Source organism: Arachis hypogaea, chromosome 13, assembly GCF_003086295.3.
Source record: "Arachis hypogaea cultivar Tifrunner chromosome 13, arahy.Tifrunner.gnm2.J5K5, whole genome shotgun sequence".
In the NCBI taxonomy this organism is placed as follows: Eukaryota; Viridiplantae; Streptophyta; class Magnoliopsida; order Fabales; family Fabaceae; genus Arachis; species Arachis hypogaea.
Genome location: NC_092048.1, coordinates 145,032,184 through 145,054,298, shown reverse-complemented (window position 1 = coordinate 145,054,298; position 22,115 = coordinate 145,032,184). Strand labels below are relative to the sequence as shown.

The window sequence follows — 22,115 nt, the reverse complement described above, 5'->3', positions numbered from 1 at the left end:
TTCTAATAAATCAATTATTAAGATTAATTTAAAATTTTTTGATAGTAATTTTTGTAAGTCAAATAATTATAAATATAAAATCTATTGACAAATTAGTCACAAAGTACCGAAGAGATTAAACTCGGAGTGCCCAAAATAAAAACTGAGAAAGGTTGAAGTAGAATGGAATGAAAAAGCACGAAATTTGAACGGGGGGAAGTAGCAGCAACTTCAATTCTCACAAAGAAAATAAGGGGATGGAGCATCAGCAGCTCCGATGACCCTCTCCAGCGTCGACGGTGAAGGACACAACAGAACAGCGGTGGCGGCAGTTCCTCTCCTCTGGCAGTGACTCCCACAGCAACACCACAAGCTCTGATGAGCAGGGGAGAGGCAGGGCTCAGCCCCCAGCGAAGCAGAGCAAAGGTAGAACGCGAAGCAGGCAGGCAGGGGCTCTAGCAACCTCAACGGCAAGCTCCAGCGGTGGCAGTTGCTCAACGATGGCGTAGCAACTCCTCCCTCCTCCACGCTACCTATTTTTCCCTATTCGGCCCTCATGCCTACCGCTGCAACGACGATGGTGATGGCAACGGAGTGACTCGAAGGTTCGAATTGGCTCCAAAGGCAGGACGGTATGCGGCGATGACGACGGTACAGCTCCATTCTCTCTCTCTCTCTCTCTCTCTCTCTCTCTCTCTCTCTCTCTCGTGCGGGCTCATCTTGTCTCTCTCTCCCCCCTGTGCCAACGACGCGACGACGATGGCAATGGTGACGGCGGGACCAAGCCGTGCCGTTCGGTCTCTCTCCTCCCTCCTCTTTTCTTCTCTTCTTCCTATCTTCTTGCGTTCTCCCTCTCCCTCTGTTTCTTTCTCTCTCTTGTCTTTCCTTCTTTGTGGTTTCAGAGAGTGAGAGTGAGTGAGAAGTGTGTGTCATATAGGAAATTACTTTGTCTCAGCTGAAACTATAATAGGAAATCTAGGATGAACAATTAAGAACTGGTTCCACAAGCCATGGAAAGGATTGCATGTAACATTTTCTCATGCTTTTTGTAAGCAGTGCATTGCCACTTCTCAGTTCTTCCTTTCTATATTATTCAACAATACTGTTTCTTTATTGGATAATATTTTTTTTCCCCATCAAACTGTGATCTTAATAAAAAAAAATTATTTTGATAATGGCACCTATGAACTTATTCACAATTCCTTAAGGTGTGTCTTTGATCTTTCCTTTTGTAATCGCCATAAGCTAAGAAAGAACTAACAGATAGTTTGTAACAACAGTTCATCATGATAATTTCAGTATCAAATTGACTTTTTCTTTCCAAGGTACAATAATGAGAGTGTGTCAAACTCGAAGCTAACAAAGCTAATATATTTTGGTCTACTAACATTTACAATCAACAAACTTGGTTTACTAGTTTTTCTAAGATACCTATCCTTGTCATTTCTAATTCAGTTTAGGAAAATATTTAACTTCATTATTTTCTTTTTCTTAGAAAAAATGCATTGGAATAATTTTTAAGATAACAAAAAGTAAAAAATATATAATTATGCCCCTCTTTTTATCCTTTTTTTTTAATTTAATTATTTGCAATTGGTTTCTATTTTAATCAGTACTTGGAATCAAAAGATCATTCTGATTCTAGTTTAATGTTGCCATCCTCTAATTTAGCTTTGTCACTGCAACTCTTAAATGATGCTTTATCATGATTATGACAGTATATACCACTACTTTATCAAATTTGCTTCTTTTTTTTAATGTTTTTGGAGAGGGGGAGAGCGAAATTAAAATTATCCTCTAAAGAAAGCAGACAAAATACATGGCAAATAGAAGGTAGGCGTAATTTGCCGATTTCAACTTCAAAGAAAGTTTGCCACAATTTACTTATTTTAATCATGAAGTGGTCCCAAAGTTTTCATTACGTTTTTTTTTGTCAGAAAAGCTGGTTAATTATTGTATAAACATACCAACCCAGTTCTCATTAGGTGATTATACTTTAAACATTTTACCCCACAGGAATAATTAATACAAAGAGTTAATGAAAAAACACAAATTAAATTAACAAATAAAATAGACTTAGTTTGTTAATGGAGTCAAGCAGAATATAAATTGATTGTCCTTCAAAGGTAGATTACTTCTATGATGCTTCCTCCAAGAAGGAGTTTCAACCCAACTTCTCAGAACATGAGACGCGTTGAGAGCTCTTTTATATGCTTCTTCTCTGCATAGACTCTCTTACACAGTCACACTCTTCACCTCAACTTCTTACCTTTGTTTTCATTTACAAAAGTGAGCTTCTAAGTCATCAATGGAGTGCAAGAGCATCCAAAGCATGGCATCAAGTAGCACAAGACCCAAATATGACGTGTTTGTGAGCTTCAGAGGTGAGGACGTACGCAACACCTTCGCTGATCATCTCTTTGCCGCTTTCCGTAGAAACGGAATACTTGCATTCAGGGACGATAGGAATCTGATGCAAGGACAACACATCTCCACTGAGCTGGTGCAAGCAATTGAAGGATCTCAGGTTCTCATTGTCATCTTCTCTAAGAACTATGCTACCTCTTCATGGTGCTTGCAGGAACTCGCTAAGATGCTTGATTGCAGCAATACGATAACAGAACCAAATCTGTTGCCTATTTTCTACGATGTGAGTCCGTCTGAGGTGCGTAAACAGACCGGAGACTATGGGAAAGCGTTGGCTGAGCATGAAGAAAGATTCAAACATAACTCAAAGATGGTGCAACAATGGAGGGAATCTCTGCTGCAAGTCGCCAATCTCTCTGGTTGGGATATACAAAATAAGTAAGTAATCTTTCCTAAATTCCAGTACTATCTTTGTAAATAGATTATCTATACATGAATAAGTTGATTAAACAAAATCACCTTGTTTTGCTCTTTGTTTTAGGTTGTCTTATTCTTATATAAGAAAATGAGCTTACAAGTTCATTTTCACTTTATTCTTTCAGGCAGGAGAATGGAGAGATTGAAAAAATTGTTAAAAGGGTTCGAAGCAAATTAGGTTGCAATTTGTTAGGTGTGGATGGGTTGGTTGGGATGCAATCTCGTGTGGAACAATTGGAAAACCTGATTGATTTCAACTCCGATAATGAAGTTCGGGTTGTAGGCGTTTGTGGCATGGGTGGGATAGGAAAGTCAACACTTGCTAGGGTCGTGTATGGTAGAAACCTTCATAAATTTGGTGCTCATTGTTTTGTTGATGATATAAGCAAAGTTTTTCGTGAAGGTGGTCTACTTTCTCTACAAAAGCAACTTGTTTGTCAAATTACAAATGGAGAGATCCAAGATATATACAATCATTACGAAGCTAAGAGTTTGATGAAAACTAGACTACGTTGTCAAAAGGCTCTGATTGTTCTAGATAATGCCGATGAAGTTGAACCGTTAGAGAACCTTGGCGTGACTCGTGATTGTCTATGTCCAGGAAGCAGAATTGTAGTAACTTCTAGAGATCAACATGTCTTGAACTCTTTTGGGCTTGATCAAACATACAAAGTTCAACTCTTGAATGACGATGAAGCTCATCAATTGTTTTGTGAAAAAGCTTTTGATGATAATATAACTATGAGTTGTGACGAGATTAGCAGAGAGTACAAAAAGTTGACGGATCTTGCACTTGAATATGCTCAAGGCCTTCCCTTGGCAATTAAAGTTTTGGGGTCATATCTACGCGGTCGAGATATCTCTGTATGGAGAAGTGCCTTGGATAGACTGAAAGATAATCCAAAGAAGGAAATCGCAGATGTGCTTCAACTTAGTTTTGATGGATTGGAACCCCTCGAAAAGGAAATATTTTTGGACATTGCTTGTTTCTTTGACTACCAACATAAATGGTTTGTGGAAGACTTGTGGTACTGTCGGGGTCTTCATCCAAAGATTGGAATAAGTGTCCTCATCGATAAATCATTAATAACAATTGATGAAGGCTATATTAGAATGCATGACCTGTTGCAAGAGTTAGGCATGAGAATAGTTCGGCAAAGTGCTCCAAATGAGCCTTGGAAGTGGAGTAGGATATGGTGCAAAGAGGATTTTCAACGTATTATGTTTGGAAATACGGTATGCAATTTTAAAAATTTTTCAATTTTATAGAGTTAATAGGTAACTGAAGTAATCTAATATTTTTGTGACTTTTTTTTATTTAGGTAATTGATGATGTTAAAGCCATGCAATTGATGGAACCATACCAAGGAAGAAATATGACATTAAGAGCAGAAATATTATCAAGAATGAAACGACTTGAATTTCTCCAAATACAAAATGTTAGTTTTTTTGGAAGTTTTAATAGCATTTCTAGCGAACTGCGATATCTCGAGTGGAAATATTATCCGTATACGGATTTTCCATCATGTTGTAAGCTATCCAAGCTTTCGAAATTAGTCTTGCGAAGGAGCAACATCAAGCAAATATGGGATGGCACAATGGTACTACTAATAAATAAAATAAGCTTAAGTTATTTTGAAGTTATAAAACAAATAAGTGAAAGTGTAATTAATGATGTTCGTTTTTTCTAATTGTGCAACAGTGTCTGGATAATTTGAAGAAATTGGATCTCTCTGACTCTGAGAATCTTGTGAAGATTCGAAACCTTAGCCAGGCTCCAAATCTTGAGTTGCTGTTCGTTAGAAGATGTAGAAAGCTTAAGCACATACATCCATCAACCGGAGACCTAAGAAAACTTGTTGTGTTAGATTTGAGTGGGTGCACAAGTTTAACGAGTTTTCCCGTCACTGTATTCGGTATATCTTCACTAGAAGAGGTAAATCTGAGCGGGTGCTCAAGATTATTTGGTGGGAAAGAGTTGGAGAATGGAAGTGAGAGTAGTATCCAATGCCAATCCACAGTATGGTCCACTTTTAAAAGGCTTAAGCCTAGGTTACCATTCCATTTCTTCAATTCTTTTAAAAGTAGATACAACCATGTCTTCCATATGTGGAGGCTTTCTGTCGCTCGCTTAAGCTGCGTGTATTATCTTGACCTAAGTTATTGTAATCTGCATACTATCCCTGAGGCCATATCATCCTTACATTATTTAGAGATGTTAGTTTTCATGGGAAACAATATAGTTAGAGTACCTGATTTCATAAACAAGCTTCCCAGACTGAGAGTGTTGAAGTTAGACAACTGCAAACGGCTAATGTATGTAGATGAGTTCCCATTGCCATTACCCTATCCAGCGGCAGAGCGAACAGAACTTGTGAAAATGATAGAATTGAGTATGTTCAGCTGCCCGAAAATAGTAGAGAAGGAAAGGTTGAGTGGAATGGGTAGTTCATGGATAAGAGAGTACATTAAGGTGCGTGTGTATTGTTGTTGCCATTATTGCTGCTCTTGTTTACGGGGTATGCATCTAATGATTAGGGTTGTCTGTGTTTTGTGGTTACAGGTACACAATGAATCCACTGGTAGACTTTCTATTGTAATACCAGGGAGTGGAGGTCCAATTCCAAGGTGGTTTAAGCATCAGAATAAGGGGGCGGATAATTCAATGTGGATAGAATCATTTCCTAATGCCAATGACAACAATTGGATTGGCATTGCCCTTTGGGCCGAGATTGTTGTTCAGTTTGCACCACGCATCTTCATTGAGCTCTGCTTTTACGACCAAACAGGAAAAGTCAATTTCAATCACATTGTTGTTTTGCTTCAAAAGGAGGAGGAGGTGAGGGGTGAATTGGTTCAGCTCTGCCTATTCTATTTTTCTCGCCAACTACTCACTCTGGATGGAAAGCAGCATGATCTTCATGGATCCCACTTTAAATTCGAAGTAGATTACCACAGCTATGTGGAAGTGAAGAAATGTGGAATGCGTGTGGTACTGAACCAGGATATGGAGTAACCCAACTGTGGAAGATATTGATTTAGTTTGATTATTGCCCAACTCAGAGGTATTCTTTCATCGTCTCAATGTCCAATCTTTTCCAACCTTTGACATTCACATCACCAAATTAAACATCGTTTTTCTCTTTTCTTTTCCCATTCACGTAATAATTTTTCTTCAGAGTCTGTATGTCATTTTGAATATAAACGGTTTATCTACAACTTCTCTATTTTTCTTTTATTATCAGCGCTATTTTTCCATTCCAAACCAAACACACACTAGGCTTCCAGTGAATTCTGCTGGAGTACAACTCAGGATGTTTTTCTTCCCATGTTCTACATTTCTGTTATTGTTACTGTTATCGTCACTCTATGCTGCTATGTTATTCGAGTATGAAGCTTGAAGCTTGGCTGAAATTGTCTAATCCATTTCCTTGTTGCAGAGAAGAGGATTGAGATATGTTGAGGGTGATTCATATTAATATGAGTAACTGGAACTCATCAGAGAAGAACTTGTTGGTGTTCATGCTACCATGTTGCTAAAATGCACTTGCCTTTTATGGAAAATTTGATGTGAATGGTGATATCCATGTTTCAAAATAAAGTAGCGCTCTTTATTTATGTGTAGAGACATTTTCAGTGGTCATTGTCTTTATTTCTATATTTTAGCATTGATACCGTATATATATGGTGAACTCTACCCTTGTGGCATATACAGTGATTATTGATAAATTATCTTTCAACTAGAGTTCCAAAGTTCGAATAAAATCATCAAATTTAATTGCTATCTCTAGTACGATCGCTAGAAAATCCTAAAAACGAGAGAGCTAAAAAATTGATAGAAATTTGTGATATATTAGTTAAAAATGATGGTAATTGGTGCGTGAAAGAAGACACCAAGGTATTTTATTTTTTATTTTTTCTCTTTAATTGCTCTTAAATTATTTTTCAATCATTACTCAAATAATAAAAATCCTAAAATGATAATTATTGACTCATTATTTTTATGACTAACTAATATTTTGATTTGTGTTTGTTATATAGTTTTTTATTTGTGTTTGTTATATAGATACAAGGCTATGAGGGTTGGTTATCTGAAGAGGAGTATTATTGTTGATCCGACTGAATTTTAAGAAAAATACTAGGAAAAAAATCTTAGTAAGGAGAGAGCTGAATGCATATGAACAAGTTCAAAACCCTAACTTAATTAATTGGAAATTGTGATTGGATTTGAGAGGAATTATGGTTTTTGGTGGGAATTATGAAAATAATACTACTATCAAGTTTCAAGAGAAACATCACGTCAATTGAAAAGAACAGAGAAGATAACGTAAATCTTGGAGTTCTGATAGAAAAATAATTTATGAATAATCACTGTATATGTCACAAGGGGTAATTTACCCTTTATTTTAGAAAGGGTAGGATCGAATTCACCTATATATATTACCGTTTAATCTATGATATTGTCAATATACTAAAATGATCACATAAAAAATAAACTAGTAGTAGTATTATCGATAATGCATGAACTAAAAGTTAAGATGAAGTATACAGACAAAAAAAGAATAAACTACATAATTAATATGAATTAAAGTTCAAACTTAAAGCTTAAGTGAAAAATCAAGCCCCGGAGACTCAAAACTAGAGGGTTCATTATCTGGCTTGGGATCCTGATCATCCTTTGCATGGCGAGTGAGACTTGTAGCAACATTGTCGGTAGAAGAATCTCCTAGTTGGGAAGTAGTTCCATTACCACCATTATCATCTTCTTTTCTCAAATTTGAAGAACTTGCTTGAATTCCACTAACCCCGCCTACTTCATTATTTGGTTGCAAACTCTCAATACTTAACCTATCAAGTGTTAATGATGATGATGAACCAAGAATCCCCTGCGTTGACCAATTATGATTACGACCAAACCTAAGAGCAGCAGACCAAGGATAAGAAGGTTTGTGAATCATGGATTCGACTCTTACCCCAAGTGTCCTATTATAGGACCCGTATAAAGCTGGTGTGGAAAAGCTATGGTAAGGGTAATATGGAAAGTGAGGGTGACCAAAAGCAGCCGTGTCCATCCCTTGGCGACGTTTCGCTATCGCATGCTCTTGTTTGTGGGCATTTTGGTGCCCGCCAAGGGCTTGAGAGGACGAGAACTCTCTCTTGCAAAAATTGCAAGATAAAGTTTTCGGCTCTGAAGTCCTTTCTTTTTCTTCAGTGTTTTCATCTTTTCCTTCGTCAACATTATTATTAGTCCAAGTTGACGATGATCCCATCATCCTCTTCCCGGTGTTGAAAAAATCGAGCTCTTTCACGTTGGAAGAACAAAGAATCGATGAAAGAGGATTCAGAAGGACAAGCATCCGAACTTTGTGCTGCCATGGCTCAAGAGAGAAAGAGATGTTGCAATTTTGAATTGAAATATGTATTGATAGTGGCATGATTAAAGGTTATTTTCCTTTTGAACCATGAGACATCACAAAAGACTTCTAAAATTTACTGAGTTTTATCAACAAACAGTAAAAGCTTAAAATAGCACACACTATCAGTAAACAGTAGCAATGAAAGCACGCACATGATTCTCCTGAGTCACACAGCCTCTGGTTTTGCAAAAAGATTAGTCTTTTCTAACCTTTGACATTAACATCACCAAATTAAACATCGTTTTTATGTTTTCTTTTCCCATTCACATAATCATTTTTCTTCAGGTCTATTTCATTTTGAAATAATAAAAAAAAAACGGTTTATCTAGAACTTCTCTATTTTTCTTTTCTTATCAGCGCTATTTTCCATTCCAAACCAAACGTACACTAGGCTTCCAGTGGCTTCTGCTGGAGTACAACACAGGAGGCTTTCTGTTATTGTTACTGTTATTGTCACTCCATGCTGCATTGTGTTATTTGAGTATGAAGCTTGAAGCTTGGCGGAAATTGCCTAATCTATCTCTTTGTGGCAGAGAAGGTGATTGATAATATGAGTAATTCGAACTCATCAAAGGAGAACTTGTTGGTGTTCATACTACCTTGTTGCTGAAAGAGGCTTGGCTTTCTTTGTTAGAATAGAAAAAATTTGGGGTAAATGGCGATATCCATGTTTAAACACAATTAGCCAGTTAAATATTTATTAATGGGGCTTGTGAATAAATAAGTGTATTTTAAATGAAGCATAAGTGGAAGTGACAATGTTGGGCTTTAGTTATCACAAGATCTTCGCAAACAAGAATGTGGTCGAAATTTGAAAAACAATAACTTTTCCGATTGAACCATGAGACTTCACAAGAGACTTCTAAAATTTACTGCATTATTGGACCACTGGACCCCAAAATTCCACTGTCATGAAAGTTCGAAATAGAGATTTGGTATCATTTTCCTTTTGTTTTTTGCTAGTTTATTTTGGGAATGAAATTGCATACTATATACCAATCGACAATATGGTCCACCTTTAAAAGGCTAAATCTTAGCTTACCATTTTCAATTCTTCAATTCTTCTAAAAGATATAATGATGTGTTTCGTCTGTGGAGGCTTTCTTTGGCTCCTTTAAGCTGCCTGTATAGTCTCAATCTAAGTTTTTGTAATCTGGATAGGATCCCTGAGGCCATTGCATCCTTACACTATTTACAGAGCCTAGACATTTTTGAATGAGGGCGGGGGTTAATTCAATAAGGATAAAGTCATTTTCGAATGCCAATGACAACAACTGGATTGGCTTGTCCATTCTGTTGAGCTTGTCGTTCAACATAATCCACCTACTACTTCCACTCATCCACAGTACCACTGCATTGATATCTACTTTCATATTGGAGAGAGGGATTCATTCACTGCCTATTCTATTATCCTCGCCAAAAACTCATTAGCTCTGTATGGCAGCATGATCTTGATGGTTCCCACTTTGAATTCAAAGGCCCCAAGAGTCTGCATTTGGAAGTGAAGAAGTGGGGGATGCGTATGGTACTCAACCAGGGTTTGGAAAGAACCCACTTCTGACAGAGAACTGCTTTGATTATTTCCCAACTCATCGGTATTCTTTCACTTCATCATCTCTATGTCCAATCTTTTCCAATACCAAATTAAACATCGATTTTCCGTTTTCTTTTTCTATTCACATGTTATCTCACTATAGTTTTTCTTCAGGGTCTATGTGGTTTAAGTAAAAACGTTCATTTGGAACTTTTGTATTTTTTTTTTTAAATCATCCCTGTTTTTTCATTCCAAACCAAACGCAGACTCATATCTCTGTATTAACTAGGCTTCCAGTGGATTCTGCAAGGTGGAGTGGAAACAGGAGGCTTTTCTTCCAATGTCCTATATTTCTGCTACTGTTACTGTTACTGTTACTGTTACTCTTCTATGTTATTTGGGTATGAAGCTTGGCTGAAATTGTGTAATCTATGCCTTTGTTGCAGAGAAGATGATTGAGATGTTGAGGGTGATTCATAATGAACTAATCAAAGAACTTGTTAGTGTTCATGCTACCATGCTGCTGAAAGAGGCTTGGTTTTGTTGGAAATTTTGAGGTATGGTGATATCCATGTTTTCAAAGTAGCATTCTTCTTTTATGTGTAGAAACATATTTAGTTGTCATTGCATTTATTTCCATATTTGCTTTCACTTTATGTCTTTAGTAAGTTGAGACTTTTGTTTGACTTTTATGAACAAAAAACAAGGAGACTGAGAAATGTGAATGTAATAAAGTCAAGGGGGCTTCAGGATCATTTAACTCAGTGAGGCAATAGAGATATATGTTGTTGCAATTATCAACTCTCCATGGAAAACCAACGTTTTTGGTTGCTTTGTTGTATCAGTTATGATTGCTTTGCTTCTAGCAGTACTTGCATATATGTGACCTTACGTAATGTAAAGATTTCCATATGCTTTCACAGGACCTTGTGTAAGTGAAGCAAGTTATTTGTAATAACTAAGTTTTATCAACTTGCACTAAAAGCTTAAAAGTTAAAATAGCACATGCTATTAGTAAAATCAAAGTAGCAATAAAAGCACATAACCCTCCCAAATCACATAGCCAATCAGTCAGGTTTAATTCAAAGATTTTCTAATTTAATACAAAGATATTAATTAGAGAAGTAGAACTAATTTACCATAGGACCTTGCAAACTCATGTGTAAACACAATTAGCCAGTTAAATATTAATTAGTGGGGCTTGTGAATAAATAAGTATATTTTAAATGAAATATAAGTAGAAGTGACAATGATGCGTTTTAGTTTCACAAGACCTTCTCAAACAAGAATGTGGTGGAAAAACTATAACTTTTTCGATTGAACCATGAGACATCACAAAAGACTTCTAAAATTTACTGCATTATTGGACCACTGGACCCCAAAATTCCACTGTCATGAAAGTTTAAGCAGCCTTAATATAAATAGACTTTTTATGTGTATAGCAATTAAAGAGAAAGGGGGGAGGGGGATGGGTGAGAAAGTATCCTCTAAAGAAAGAAAAGTCAATTTACGAGAAATAAAAGGTTGGCATAATTTGATGATTTACGCTAATGGTAATGCTAACTCCGCTTATGCTACATCTGTATTATATAGCCAGTCTCAAACTCGGATAAAAGAGGAGGGTTATGTTAGGCCTTCGACAGCCAACATAAAAACCTAGTCGAATCTTCATGATATGGATCAAAGATGTTATTGCGCTAAAGCTATGTCATTGTTCAAAAGTAACGCATTGTATGGCTCGCATACATTATCAAATGAGCAAGAGCCGCTGCATCAGTGCCTGGATGTAGTGTTAAATGAGTAAGGATTCCCGCGTTTTCGTAAATGGACGAGGGTAAATAAGCTAGTTCACAGAGAAGAAAGTAAAAGTAAAGGCTGGAGCGACAGAAGGTTGAGATTTTGGACATGGAACATAGATACTCTAACAGGAAAATCTATGGAAGGGTGGTGAATACCATGACAAGGAGGAAGATTAACATCATATGCCTACAAAAAACAAAATGGGTCAGCGTAAAGGCTAGGTAGTTGGATATCTTTGGATTCAAACTTTGGTATACAGGAAATGTGAATAATAGGAATAAGCTAGGTATTATCGTAGATAAGTAGTGGAAGAAGAACATAGTGGATGTCAAAAGGGTGGGTGATCGGATCATCTCTATGAAACTTGTGGTGGAATGAGGTACTTTTCATGTGATTAGCGCCTATGCATCTCAAGTGGGTTCAGACGAGCAACACAAAATAAGGTTTTGTGAAGATCTAGAGAGTTTGGTCCAAGACATACCCTCAAGAGATAAGATTTTTTTTAGAAGGTGATTTAAATTGCCATGTTGAAAGAGAAGTGACTGGGTATGGAAGTATTCACAGAGACCATGGTTTTGGGGTGGTCAATACCGAAGGTAAAACTACTTTTGACTTTTTCTCAACCTTTAACCTTCTCATCGCAAACACATGTTTTAAAAGAAAGACGAACAACTTATAACCTATAGGAGTGACATGACAAGCTCTCAAATTGACTTTTTTTGTTGAGGAGAGTCAGTCGAAAATTTTGCATTAATTATAAAATTATTCTGAGAGAGAGTTTAACAACACAACATAGGATGCTCATTATGGATTTTTGCGTCGAACAAAAGTTAAGGAAAAGACATCATACGAAGAATCGAAGGACGAGGTGGTCACGGATGAAAGGTGACGAACAAAGAAGCTTCCTAAAACGAGTAGGAGAAGAGGCAAAGTAAGAAGGGGATGGAAGCACGAAGAAGATGTGTAGGGAGATGGCAGAAGTTATTAGAAAAATAACAAAAGAAAGTTTTGGTGAATCTAGAGGGATACGACTAAGAGACAAAGAGTCCTGATGGTGGAATGCGAGTGTATAAAAAAAGATAAAAGTAAAAAGAAAGTGCTTTAAAGAATGGTCTTTGTGCCGTAATGCAAATAATTGGAAAAATATAAAGCGGCTAAAAAAGAGACAAAAATAACGGTAAGTGAAGCAAGAACAAGAGCATACGAGCATCTCTACCAGTCTTTAAGGATGAAAGAAGGAGAATATATCTATATATATATATATATATATATATATATATAATCGCAAAGAGTTATTTAATGAAGGACAGAAGACTCTTCCGAGCCTTGGTCGGTTGTGGACGAAGGAAGAAGATTAAAACTTCAACTACTATCGAAGGATTCGAGACTTCGAGGTAAAAGAGGCTCTAAAGCAGATGAAAATGGCAGGATAGTAAGATTCAATAATATTCCGATTGAAGTTTGAAAGAGTCTTAAAGAGAAAGACATCAGATGGTTAGCCAAGCTGTTTAATAAAATTTTAAGGTTAAATAAAATGCCAGATGAGTGGATAAAGAGCATTTTGGTACCTATCTACAAGAATAATAGGGATATACAGAGTTGCAAAAACTATAGAGGAACCAATCTCATGAGCCATACCATGAAGTTTTGGGAAAGTGTGATAGAATGGAAACTGAGACAGCAAGAGACACAAGTAACATAAAATCAATTTGGTTTTATACCAGACAGATCTACCACTGAAGCTGCATACCTGTTAAGAAGAATGATAGAGAGGTATCATAGTAATAAAAGGGATTTACATATAGTTTTATTGATTTGAAAAAAGCGTACGATAGGTTGTCAATAGAGGTCTTATGGAAGGTTTTGAAAAGGAAGAAAATAAGAATCACATAGATTTGTGCAATTAAAGACATGTATGATGTGGCAACAACTAGTGTGAAGACTCATGGTAGTGTGATAGAGGAATTTTCTATTGGTTTAAGATTACACTGGGATCTTCCCTAACTTCATACATTTTCACATTGAATTTGGATCATCTAAAGTTTAAATTTCACTTTAGAGAGTAAAGTGTGATCTCTCACCATTTATTTCATATGTAGGACTAAGAATAACTATAAAAGAAAAACTATTCAATGATAGAAGATCACACTTTACTTTTTAAAATAAAATTCAAACTTTAGAGGATCCAAATCCTTTCACATTATTCTTGAAAGTACTCATAGAGTATATCCAAGAGCCTGTGCCATGGTGCATGCTTTTTGCTGATGATATCGTCCTTATGAGAGAGTCAAGGGAATTCCTAAATAAAAAGTTGGATTTATGGAGAGAAGCTCTAGAAGTGTATGGTCTGCGCAAAAGCCATAGCAAGACGGAATATATGGAATGTAAGTTCGGCCGCCAAAGGAAAAACTCTAATACATAAGTGAAGATTAGAGAAAATATCCTAAAAAAGGTTAAAATTTTTAAGTATCTTAGGTGCATTATACAGGATAATAGAGAGATTAAACATGATGTAAATCATAGGATCCAAGTAGGTTGGTCAAAATGGCAGAGTTCGTCTGGTTTTATATATGACAAAAAAGTGTCTTTATATCTTAAAGGTAAATTCTATCGCACTGCTATCAAACTGGTTATGCTTTATGGTACAGAGTGTTGGGTGGCCAAAAGTGTCACATCCCAAAATGAGCCATGACTGGAGCTCAGAAAAATAGTCCCCTAGCAAGCCTAACAAATTCAAATATAAGATAAATAAGAAGGTTACAAACATTTTTGATAAATTTACAGTTTCTAAAATGAATAATTACATATGGATGGATCTTGCCTGCTCCATATATATGGAGCAAATGACGTCTAAGAACTCAACAAAGAATAGATATCCATTGCAGATCATTACTCTTAAATAGAAAGGCTCACATAATCAAATATTTATTCTTGAAAAATATTTTTAGAAAAACGGAGTGAGTTTTGCAACCCAATGACTAGACAGTACATCTATAATTCATATGAGATCATATAAACATTATTATAAAAACAATTTTCGTTAGAAAATAATAAATTATATGAATAAGTAAATTAATAAGGGAGTTCTCATACAGAAATCAAATCAAATAGTTCAAACTTGGGCGGCTCCAACTCTAAGGGTAGCCTTTTCCTCTCGTGTGTCTGTACGGAATAACAGATCTAACGTGTAGCCTACACGTTAGGGTAGCAACGCCCCTGCTAGTTGAGGTCTGAATCAGATGTATCTAGGTTAAAGTCATAATCGCCGTTAACTACGGTTTTCTAATACGAGCCTCCCAAACCAATTCAAAACATATAATTTCGAATATAACAAATTCTTCGGTCTTTCAAACATGAGGTATCAAATCAAATCAAATAATATTTTTTCATCTAAATCATATTCAATCATATTTTCTCAATCTTAAAGCATTTCAATCATATTTCACAATTTCAAAATAAGTGAATACCAACAAATACCTCAATGCTTCAAAAATACATATTCGAGTAAAATCAAATATTTTAAAATAATATAAAACTTCTTCAAACGTATATATAGTCTCATAAAAATATATAGTCTCATGTGCATATTAAAATGAGCTTAACAAGAATAAATATTTAGTTCTAATAAATTGATTATTAAAACCAATTTAAAATCCTTTGATAGTAATTTTTGTAAGTATAACTAAGTGCAAAGCAACATATATCAAAATAATTATAGACGTAAAGTCAAACAATTAAAAATGTAAAGCCTACTCACAAATTGGTCACAAGGGACCGAAGAAACTAAACCCAAAGTGCCAAGATAAAAGGTGAGGAAGGTTGAAGTAGAATGGAATGAAAGAGCACGAAATTTGGACCAGGGAGGTAACAGCAACTTCAATTCTCACAAAGGAAATAAGGGGATGGCTCATCAGCAGCTCCGGTGACCCTTTCCAACGTCGACAGTGAAGGACACAAGTGGCCGTTCCTCTCCTCTGGCAGTGACTCACACAACAACACCACAAGCTCTAATGAACAGGGAAGAGGCAGGGCTCAGCCCCCAGCAGAGCAGAACAAGGGTAGAACGCGAAGCAGGCAGGCAGGGGTTCTAGCAACCTCAACGGTGGCAGTTGCTCAACGATGGTGTAACAACTCCTCCCTCCTCCAAACTACCTCGAAAGAGTTACCTCGAAACCTCAATAATAACAAACTCAAAAGTTGAACACTTTTTTTACTTATTAATTTGGATTCCATAATTTAGGGTTGTCATAAGTGAAATTTGAATGAATGAAATAGAGTAGAAAAGGAGAAGGAAGTAAAATGAAAGAAGTGGGTTTAATGATAGTGTGTAATTGTAAGATGAAGAGATGAGAAGATGAAAGAGATGAATAAGAAGGAAGGAAAGAGGAAGAGAAGGTTTTAGGTTTTGTTATTGAAAAGAAATAAAAAGAAAATGAAGGAAGGAAGGGGGGATGGGGTCTTCAAGGAACCTTTGGAAGGGGGGGGGGGAGGGAAAGTAAATTTAAGTGGAGGCATGTGTCTCCACGTGCTTTCCTTTTCTTTCATTACAATTATTGTTTCTTTAATGGATAATATTTTTTTTTCCCCATCAAACTGTGATGTTATTAAAAATTTTCTATTTTGATAATGCCATAATGGCACCTATGAACTTATTCACAATTCCTTAAGGTGTGTCTTTGATCTTTCCTTTTGTAATCGCCATAAGCTAAGAAAGAACTAACAGATAGTTTGTAACAACAGTTCATCATGATAATTTCAGTATCAAATTGACTTTTTCTTTCCAAGGTACAATAATGAGAGTGTGTCAAACTCGAAGCTAACAAAGCTAATATATTTTGGTCTACTAACATTTACAATCAACAAACTTGGTTTACTAGTTTTTCTAAGATACCTATGCTTGTCATTTCTAATTCAGTTTAGGAAAATATTTAACTTCATGATTTTCTTTTTCTTAGAATAAATGCATTGGAATAATTTTTAAGATAACAAAAAGTAAAAAATATATAATTATGCCCCTCTTTTTATCCTTTTTTTAATTTAATTGTTTGCAATTGGTTTCTATTTTAATCAGTACTTGGAATCAAAAGATCATTCTGATTCTAGTTTAATGTTGCCGTCCTCTAATTAAGCTTTGACACTGCAACTCTTAAATGATGCTTTATCATGATTATGAAGAAATGATATGTTACTTCCAAAATTCTGTTCTCTTTCTATATGAAAGACTATTTAAATTTGTGTAGGTTTTTAGGAGTGTTGTTATCACACTAAAGATGCTTATTAATTAAATGAATTCATTGAAAAAAGCTGGTTAATTATTGTATAAACATACCAACCCTTGCAGCTTCCCCGTTCCCATTTGCTTTTGCAAAAAGATTATACTTTAAACATTATATACCCCACAGGAATAATTAATACATAAAGTTAATGGAAAAACACAAATTAAATTAACAAATAAAATAAAATAGACTTGGCCTTCAAAGGTAGATGCTTCCTCCAAGAAGGAGTTTCAACGCAACTTCTCAGAACATGAGACGCGTTGAGAGCTGTTTTATATGTTTCTTCTCTGCATAGACTCTCTTACACACTCACACTCTTCACTCATTTTCATTTACAAAAGTGAGCTTCCAAGTCATCAATGGAGTGCAGGAGCATCCAAAGCATGGCATCAAGTAGCACAAGACCCAAATATGACGTGTTTGTGAGCTTCAGAGGTGAGGACGTACGCAACACCTTCGCTGATCATCTCTTTGCCGCTTTCCGTAAAAACGGAATAGTTGCATTCAGGGACGATAGGAATCTGATGCAAGGACAGCACATCTCCACTGAGCTGGTACAAGCAATTGAAGGATCTCAGGTTCTCATTGTCATCTTCTCTAAGAACTATGCTACTTCTTCATGGTGCTTGCAGGAACTCGCTAAGATGCTTGATTGCAGCAATACGATAACAGAATCAAATCTGTTGCCTATTTTCTATGATGTTAGTCCGTCTGAGGTGCGTAAACAGACCGGAAACTATGGGAAAGCGTTGGCTGAGCATGAAGAAAGATTCAAAGATAACTCAAATATGGTGCAACAATGGAGGGAATCTCTGCTGCAAGTCTCTAATCTCTCTGGTTGGGATATACAAAATAAGTAAGTAATCTTTCCTAAATTCCATTACTATCTTTGTCAAATAGATTATCTATACATGAATAAGTTGATTAAACAAAATCACCTTGTATTGCTCTCGTTTTCTCCTTGTTTTCGGTTGTCTTATATAAGAAAATGAGCTTACAAGTTCATTTTCTCTTTGTTCTTTTAGGCAGGAGAATGGAGAGATTGAAAAAATTGTTAAAAGGGTGAGAAGCAAATTAGGTTGCAATTCGGTAAGTGTGGATGGGTTGGTTGGGATGCAATCTCGTGTGGAAGAATTGGAAAACCTGATTGATTTCAACTCCGATAATGAAGTTCGGGTTGTAGGCGTTTGTGGCATGGGTGGGATAGGAAAGTCAACACTTGCTAGGGTCGTGTATGGTAGAAACCTTCATAAATTTGGTGCTCATTCTTTTGTTGACGATATAAGCAAAGTTTTTCGTGGAGGTGGTCTACTTTCTCTACAAAAGCAACTTGTTTGTCAAATTACAAATGGAGAGATCCAAGATATATACAATCATTACCAGGCTGAGAGTTTGATAAAAACTATGCTACGCTGTCAAAAGGCTCTGATTGTTCTAGATAATGCCGATGAAGTTGAACAGTTAGAGAACCTTGGCGTGACTCGTGATTGTCTATGTCCAGGAAGCAGAATTGTAGTAACTTCTAGAGATCAACATGTCTTGAACTCTTTTGGGCTAGATGAAACATACAAAGTTCAACTCTTGAATGAGGATGAAGCTCATCAATTGTTTTGTGAAAAAGCTTTTGATGATAATATAATTATGAGTCGTGACGAGATTAGCAGAGAGTACAAAAAGTTGACGGATCTTGCACTTAAATATGCTCAAGGCCTTCCCTTGGCAATTAAAGTTTTGGGGTCATATCTACGCAGTCGAGATATCTCTGTATGGAGAAGTGCCCTAGATAGACTGAAAAATAATCCAAAGAAGGAAATCGCAGATGTGCTTCAACTTAGTTTTGATGGATTGGAACCCCTCGAAAAGGAAATATTTTTGGACATTGCTTGTTTCTTTAACCACGAACCTAAATGGATTGTGGAAGACATGTTGTACTGTCGTGGTCTTCATCCAAAGATTGGAATAAGTGTACTTACGGATAAATCATTAATAACAATTGATGAATGTGGCGATATTAGAATGCATGACCTGTTGCGAGAGTTAGGCATGAGAATAGTTCGGCAAAGTGCTCCAAATGAGCCATGGAAGTGGAGTAGGATATGGAGCAAAGAGGATTTTCAACGTATTATGTTTGGAAATACGGTATACAGTTTTAAAATTTTTTCAATTTTATAGAGTTAATAGGTAATTGAAGTAATCTAATATTTTTGTGGCTTTTTTGTATTTAGGTAACTGATGATGTTAAGGCCGTGCAATTGGAGGGATCATATGAAGAAAGAAATATGACATTAAGAGCAGAAACATTATCAAGAATGAGACGACTTGAATTTCTCAAAATAAAAAAAGTTAGTTTTTCTGGAAGTTTTAATAGCATTTCTAGCGAATTGCGATATCTTGAGTGGGAAGAGTATCCGTTTACGTATTTTTCATCATGTTGTAAGCTATCCAAGCTTTCGAAATTAGTCTTGCAAAACAGCAACATCAAGCAACTATGGGATGGCACAATGGTACTACTAATAAATAAAATAAGCTTCACTTATTTTGAAGTTATCAAACAAATAAGTGAAAGTGTAATTAATGATGTTTGTTTTTTCTAACTGTGCAACAGTGTCTGGACAATTTGAAGGAATTGAATCTCTCTGACTCCGAAAATCTTGTGAAGCCTCCAAACCTTAGCCAGGCTCCAAATCTTGAGCGGCTGTTCCTTAGAGGATGTAGAAAGCTTAAGCACATACATCCATCAACTGGAGACCTAAGAAAACTTCTTGTGTTAGATTTGAGTGGGTGCACAAGTTTAATGAGTTTTCCCATCACTATATTTGGTATATCTTCACTAAAATACGTTAATCTGAGCGGGTGCTCAAGATTATTTGGTGGGAAAGAGTTGGAAAATGGAAGTGAGAGTAGTATCCAATGCCAATCGACAGTATGGTCCACTTTTAAAAGGCTTAAGCTTAGGTTACCATTCCATTTCTTCAATTCTTCTAAAAGTAGATACAACCATGCGTTCCATCTGTGGAGGCTTTCTGTGGCTCGCTTAAGCTGCGTGTATTATCTTGACCTAAGTTATTGTAATCTGCATACTATCCCTGAGGCCATATCATCCTTACATTATTTAGAGTTCTTATATTTCACGGGAAACAATATAGTTAGAGTACCTGATTTCATAAACAAGCTTCCCAGACTGAGAGTGTTGGAGTTAGATAACTGCAAACGGCTAATGTATGTAGATGAGTTCCCATTACCATTACCATTACCCTATCCAGCGGCAGAGCGAACAAAACTTGTGAAATGGGGAGAATGGAGGATGTTGAACTGCCCGAAAATAGTAGAGAAGGAAAGGTTGAGTGGAATGGGAAGTTCATGGATGAGAGAGTACATTAAGGTGCGTGCGTATTGTTGTTGCCATTATTGCTGCTCTTGTTTATCAAATGATTAGGGTTGTTTGTGTTTTGTGGTTACAGGTACACAATGAATCCACTGGTTTCCTTGCTATTGTAATACCAGGGAGTGGAGTTCCAATTCCAAGGTGGTTTAAGCATCAGAATAAGGGGGCGGATAATTCAATGTGGATAGAATCATTTCCGAATGCCAATGACAACAATTGGATTGGCATTGCCCTTTGTGCCCAGATTGCTGTTCAATTGGATAGAACCATTTCCATTAACCTCTACTTTTACGACCAAACAGGAAAAGGCAACCTCGTGTACAGTATCTTTTGGCCTAAAAAGGAGGAGGAGGTGAGGGGTGAATTGGTTCAGCTCTGCCTATTCTATTTTTCTCGCCAACTACTCATTCAGGATGGAAAGCAGCATGATCTTGATGGATCCCGCTTTGAATTCAAAGTAGATTACCAAAGCTATGTCGATAATGAGCGTTTGGAAGTGAAGAAGTGGGGAATGCGTGTGGTACTGAACCAGGATTTGGAGTAACCCAACTCTGGAAGATATTGATTTGGTTTGAATATTGCCCAATTCTCAGGTATTCTTTCATCGTCTCAATGTCCAATCTTTTCCAACCTTTGACATTCACATCACCAAATTAAACATCGTTTTTCTTCTTTCTTTTCCCATTCACGTAATAATTTTTTTTTCTTCAGGGTCTGTATGTCATTTTGAAATATAAACGGTTTATCTACAACTTCTCTATTTTTCTTTTCTTATCAGCGCTATTTTTCCATTCCAACCAAACACTGACTAAGCTTCCAGTGGATTCTGCTGGAGTACAACACCCATGTTCTATATTTCTGCTGTTGTTACTGTTATTGTCACTCTATGCTGCTATGTTATTCGAGTATGAAGCTTGGGTGAAATTGTCTAATCTATGTCCTTGTTGCAGAGAAGAGGATTGAGATATGTTGAGGGTGATTCATAATTAATATGAGTAACTGGAACTCATCAGAGAAGATCTTGTTGGTGTTCATGCTACCATGTTGCTGAAATGCACTTGCCTTTCTTGGAAAATTTGATGTAAATGGTGATATCCATGTTTCAAAATAAAGTAGCGTTCTTTATTTATGTGTAGAGACATTTTTAGTGGTCATTGTCTTTATTTCTATATTTGCCTCCACTTGATGTTATCAGTAAGTTGAGACTGAGAAATGTGACTCTTGTTTGACTTCTATTACCAAATAAAAAAAAAAAAAATAGGAGACTGAGAAACGTGAATGTGATATAGTAAACTCTGTGAGGCAGGAGAGTATTATATATGTTGTTGCAATTATCAATTATCCATGGAAAACCAACTTTTTTGGTAACATTGTTGTATCAGTTATGAACTTATGAATTATGATTGCTATGCTTCTAGCAGTACTTGCATATCTGTGAGCTTACTTATTGTAAAGATTTCAATATGCTTCACAGGACCTTGTGCAAGTGAAGCAGTTGCAAACTTTGCATAAGATTTTTTGATTATCCAGTTAAACTATTATTAAATGAAAATGCTTATGAATGAAAAAGATAATAAGATAGGACGAAAAAGGTGTAATGCACATTAGCGTTTATACTAAAATGATCACATGAAAAATAAACTAGTAATAGCATTATTGATAACGCGTTAAGATGAAATATACAGACAAAAAAAAGAATAAACTACATCATTAATATGAATGAAAGTTCAAACTTAAAGCTTAAGTGACAAATCAAGCCCCGGAGACTCAGAACTAGAGGGTTCATTATCTGGCTTGGGATCATCCTTTGCATGGCGAGTGAGACTTGTAGCAACATTGTCGGTAGAAGAATCTCCTAGTTGGGAAGTAGTTCCATTACC

The 22,115-nt window shown here is 36.2% G+C and overlaps 2 protein-coding genes and 1 long non-coding RNA gene across 5 annotated transcripts; 2 read left to right on the top strand and 1 right to left on the bottom strand.

Moving 5' to 3' along the window:
• Nucleotides 1-490: 490 nt before the first annotated feature.
• Nucleotides 491-21,603, top strand: LOC112792657 (disease resistance protein RUN1). Of its 2 annotated transcripts, XM_072212973.1 has the most exons (7): nucleotides 491-630; nucleotides 17,192-17,706; nucleotides 17,876-18,989; nucleotides 19,076-19,354; nucleotides 19,456-20,232; nucleotides 20,312-20,828; nucleotides 21,186-21,603. In XM_072212973.1, exons 2-6 carry the CDS (start codon nucleotides 17,210-17,212, stop codon nucleotides 20,777-20,779), a joined length of 3,135 nt encoding a protein of 1,044 aa, XP_072069074.1. In that variant the 5' UTR covers nucleotides 491-630; nucleotides 17,192-17,209; the 3' UTR covers nucleotides 20,780-20,828; nucleotides 21,186-21,603. The 2 variants fall into 2 exon arrangements, with proteins under 2 accessions (XP_072069074.1, XP_025691759.1); XM_025835974.3 differs by lacking the exon at nucleotides 491-630 and having other exon boundaries at nucleotides 16,992-17,706; nucleotides 21,014-21,603.
• Nucleotides 2,119-6,607, top strand: LOC112792658 (disease resistance protein Roq1). 2 transcript variants are annotated; one of them, XM_029297340.2, is made up of 6 exons: nucleotides 2,119-2,784; nucleotides 2,888-4,059; nucleotides 4,146-4,424; nucleotides 4,526-5,296; nucleotides 5,387-5,888; nucleotides 6,264-6,607. In XM_029297340.2, the coding sequence occupies exons 2-5, from the start codon at nucleotides 3,037-3,039 to the stop codon at nucleotides 5,837-5,839; spliced, it is 2,526 nt and encodes an 841-aa protein (XP_029153173.1). In that variant the 5' UTR covers nucleotides 2,119-2,784; nucleotides 2,888-3,036; the 3' UTR covers nucleotides 5,840-5,888; nucleotides 6,264-6,607. The 2 variants fall into 2 exon arrangements, with proteins under 2 accessions (XP_029153173.1, XP_029153172.1); XM_029297339.2 differs by having other exon boundaries at nucleotides 2,120-2,784; nucleotides 2,949-4,059.
• On the bottom strand, nucleotides 14,161-16,031 carry LOC140178044 (uncharacterized). Its single transcript, XR_011870120.1, has 2 exons — nucleotides 15,332-16,031; nucleotides 14,161-14,819 (listed from the first exon to the last, which is right to left on the bottom strand). It is a non-coding gene; the product is annotated as an uncharacterized lncRNA (long non-coding RNA).
• Nucleotides 21,604-22,115: the final 512 nt, after the last annotated feature.